This window comes from Pyrgilauda ruficollis, unplaced genomic scaffold, assembly GCF_017590135.1.
Source record: "Pyrgilauda ruficollis isolate IOZ18807 unplaced genomic scaffold, ASM1759013v1 scaffold516, whole genome shotgun sequence".
In the NCBI taxonomy this organism is placed as follows: domain Eukaryota; kingdom Metazoa; phylum Chordata; class Aves; order Passeriformes; family Passeridae; genus Pyrgilauda; species Pyrgilauda ruficollis.
In genome coordinates, this window is record NW_024526778.1 from 31702 (window position 1) to 34814 (window position 3113).

A 3113-nucleotide genomic window follows, 5' to 3' on the forward strand; every position below is an offset into this window, starting at 1 on the left:
CCCAGCACCCCCCAAACCCCCCCTGTGCCCCCTCCCCAGGTGGAGAATGAGCTGGAGGATCTCATCGATGAACTGCTGGAGAGGGACGGCGCCGACGGCAACAGCACCATCATCGGTGAGGGACAGTGGAGTGACCACTGGGCAGCAGAGTGACCACTGGGCAGCGGAGTGACCACTGGACAGCAGAGTGACCACTGGGCATTGGGGTGACCGCTGGGCAGCACAGTGACCGCTAGGCAGCAGAGTGACCGCTGGGCAGCAGAGTGACCACTGGACACTGGGGTGACAGCTGGACAGCAGAGTGACCACTGGGCAGTGGATTGACCACTGGGCTTTGGGGTGACCACTGGACAGTAGAGTGCTGGACAGCAGAGTGACCGCTGGGCAGGGGGGTGACCACTGGACAGCAGAGTGATCGCTGGACACTGGGGTGACAACTGGACAGCAGAGTGACCACTGGGCAGTGGAGTGACCACTGGGCATTGGGGTGACAACTGGACAGCAGAGTGACCACTGGGCAGTGGAGTGACCACTGGGCATTGGGGTGACTACTGGACAGCAGGGTGACCACTGGGCATTGGGGTGACCACTGGGCAGTGGAGTGACCGCTGGACAGTAGAGTGCTGGACAGCGGAGTGACCACTGGGCATTGGGGTGACCACTGGACAGTAAAGTGCTGGACAGCAGAGTGACCGCTGGGCAGGGGGGTGACTACTGGATAGCAGAGTGACCACTGGACAGCAGGGTGACTCCCAGGACATCAGGATGACCCCCTGGACACTAGGGTGACAGTTGGCCATCAGGGTGACCCCTGGCCATCAGGGTGACCCCCGGCCGTGTCCCCTGTCCCCAGTGAGCCGCTCGGCCGAGGACGAGTCGCAGGAGGACGTTCTGATGGACGAGGCTCCGTCCAACCTCAGCCAGGCCTCCACGCTGCAGGCCAACCGTGAAGGTGGGCACGGGCTTTGGGGACTGGGAGGGACTGGGAGAAACTGGGAAGGGACTGAGAGGTCCCCAGGGCTCTGGTGGGGGGTGCAGGGCTGGAGTGACCTTGGGGGCATTGGGCTCCCTATGGGATCAGGGGGTAAATTTGGGTCGGGGATTTGGGGATGTCCCTGGGGGGGTCTCAGGGTCCTACAGACCCCCTCTCTCCCCTCCCCACAGATTCCATGAACATCCTGGATCCTGAGGATGAGGAGGAGCACACACAGGAGGAGGACAGCAGCGGCAGCAACGAGGACGAGGACGACAGCCAGGATGAGGAGGAGGAGGAGGAAGAGGAGGATGAGGATGATCAGGTGGGGGGTGGGGTGCTGAGGGCCCCCCCAAAACTCAGGGATGCCCCCAAAATAACGGGGTCTTCTCTGTAGCTGTGTCCCTGTTTTGGGGTCAGGGCGTGGCTTTTGGGGGTCAGGGTGCCCTGTTTTGGGTCAAGCTGCCCCCAATTTTGGGTCTGGGGGTGTCATTTGGGGTGGGGGTACCCCCATTTTGGGGGTCAGGGTGCCCCCAATTTTGGGGCAGGGGGTGCTGTTTTGGGTCAGGGTACCCCCAATTTTGGGTCAGGAGTTCTGTTTTTGGTGAAAATGTTTGGGTCAGGGAGGGCTATTTTGAGCCAAAACCCCTTAATTTGGGGCCTGCTGACCCCCTGGCGGGCCCTGCCAGGACGATGAGGAGGGTGAGGAAGGTGAGGAGGAGGAGGATGATGATGATGGCTCAGAGATGGAGCTGGACGAGGATTACCCCGACATGAACGCCTCGCCCCTCGTGCGCTTCGAGCGCTTCGACCGCGACGACGATCTCATCATCGAGTTTGACAACATGTTCTCCAGCCCCAGTACGGCACTGGGAGGGACTGGGGGGCACTGGGAGGGACTGGGGGGCACTGGGAGGGGACTGGGGGGCACTGGGAGGGGACTGTGAGGGAATTGGGAATTTCTCCCTTTCCTGTGGTTTTTGGGGTTTTTCCCAATTCTTCCCTGTGGTTTTTGAGGTGCTTCCTCCAATTCCTCCCCCTGGTTTTTGGGGTGTCTGAGTCCCTGTTTCTTCCCTCCACGTGGTTTTTGGGGTGTCTGACCCCCCATTTCTCCCCTCCCCATGGTTTTTGGGGTGTCTGAGTCCCTGTTTTCCCCCTCCCCATGGTTTTTGGGGGGTCTGACCCCCTGTTGGGGGGCACTGGGAGGGGACTGAGGGGCACTGGGAGGGGACTGTGAGGGAATTGGGAATTTCTCCCTTTCCTGTGGTTTTTGGGGTTTTTCCCAATTCTTCCCTGTGGTTTTTGAGGTGCTTCCTCCAATTCCTCCCCCTGGTTTTTGGGGTGTCTGAGTCCCTGTTTCTTCCCTCCACGTGGTTTTTGGGGTGTCTGACCCCCCATTTCTCCCCTCCCCATGGTTTTTGCATGGAACACCCAAATCTCGCTGAGAACACCCCCAAACCCCCCCTGATCCTGCAGCGGTGAGTGACCACTGCTGGGAATGTCCAGAGATCCCTTGTGGTCACCAGACTCCCCAGGGAACACCCCCAAACCCCCTTGGGGTCACCCAAACCCCCTGGGAATCCCCATCCACTACCTGGGCTTGTGCCACAGCCCCTCCTTTGAGTCCCACAGCCCCACCTGGGGGTCTCACAACCCCATCTGGGGTCTGACACCCCCCTGAAACCCCCCAACACCCCCATGAATGCCCCCTGTGCCCCCTCCCCAGGCTCCTGGGCCCCTCGGCGGCCGCAGACATCCTGCAGCTGAGCAGCAGCCTCCCGCTGCAGAGCCGGGGCCGGGCGCGGCTGCCTGGGCTCCTCAGAGGCCGCAGACATCCTGCAGCTGAGCAGCAGCCAGGCTGTGCCCCCAGCTGAGGGTCTCACACCCCCCTGAGCCCCCCAACACTCCCATGACTGCCCCCTGACCCACTGTGCCCCCTCCCCAGGCTCCTGGGCCCCTCGGCGGCCGCAGACATCCTGCAGCTGAGCAGCAGCCTCCCGCTGCAGAGCCGGGGCCGGGCGCGGCTGCTGGTGGGCAACGAGGACGTGCACATCATCGCCCGCTCCGACGACGAGCTGCTGGACGACTTCTTCCACGAGCAGGGCAGCGCGGGCAGCCAGGCAGGCGAGTGGGCACACCT

General features: G+C 62.4%; 1 protein-coding gene across 1 annotated transcript in view; it reads left to right on the forward strand.

Annotated features, from left to right (window-relative positions):
- HUWE1 (HECT, UBA and WWE domain containing E3 ubiquitin protein ligase 1) overlaps positions 1 to 3097 on the forward strand; it is a gene marked incomplete at its 3' end in the record, with an annotated part of 33282 nt that extends 30185 nt beyond the window's left edge. The window contains exons 50-55 of the mRNA XM_041480463.1: positions 40 to 115; positions 854 to 952; positions 1165 to 1298; positions 1663 to 1839; positions 2420 to 2451; positions 2919 to 3097. Of these exons, the coding sequence (XP_041336397.1) occupies positions 40 to 115; positions 854 to 952; positions 1165 to 1298; positions 1663 to 1839; positions 2420 to 2451; positions 2919 to 3097 (697 nt within the window). The remainder of the gene's footprint in view (positions 1 to 39; positions 116 to 853; positions 953 to 1164; positions 1299 to 1662; positions 1840 to 2419; positions 2452 to 2918) is intronic.
- Between the last annotated feature and the right edge of the window lie 16 nt (positions 3098 to 3113).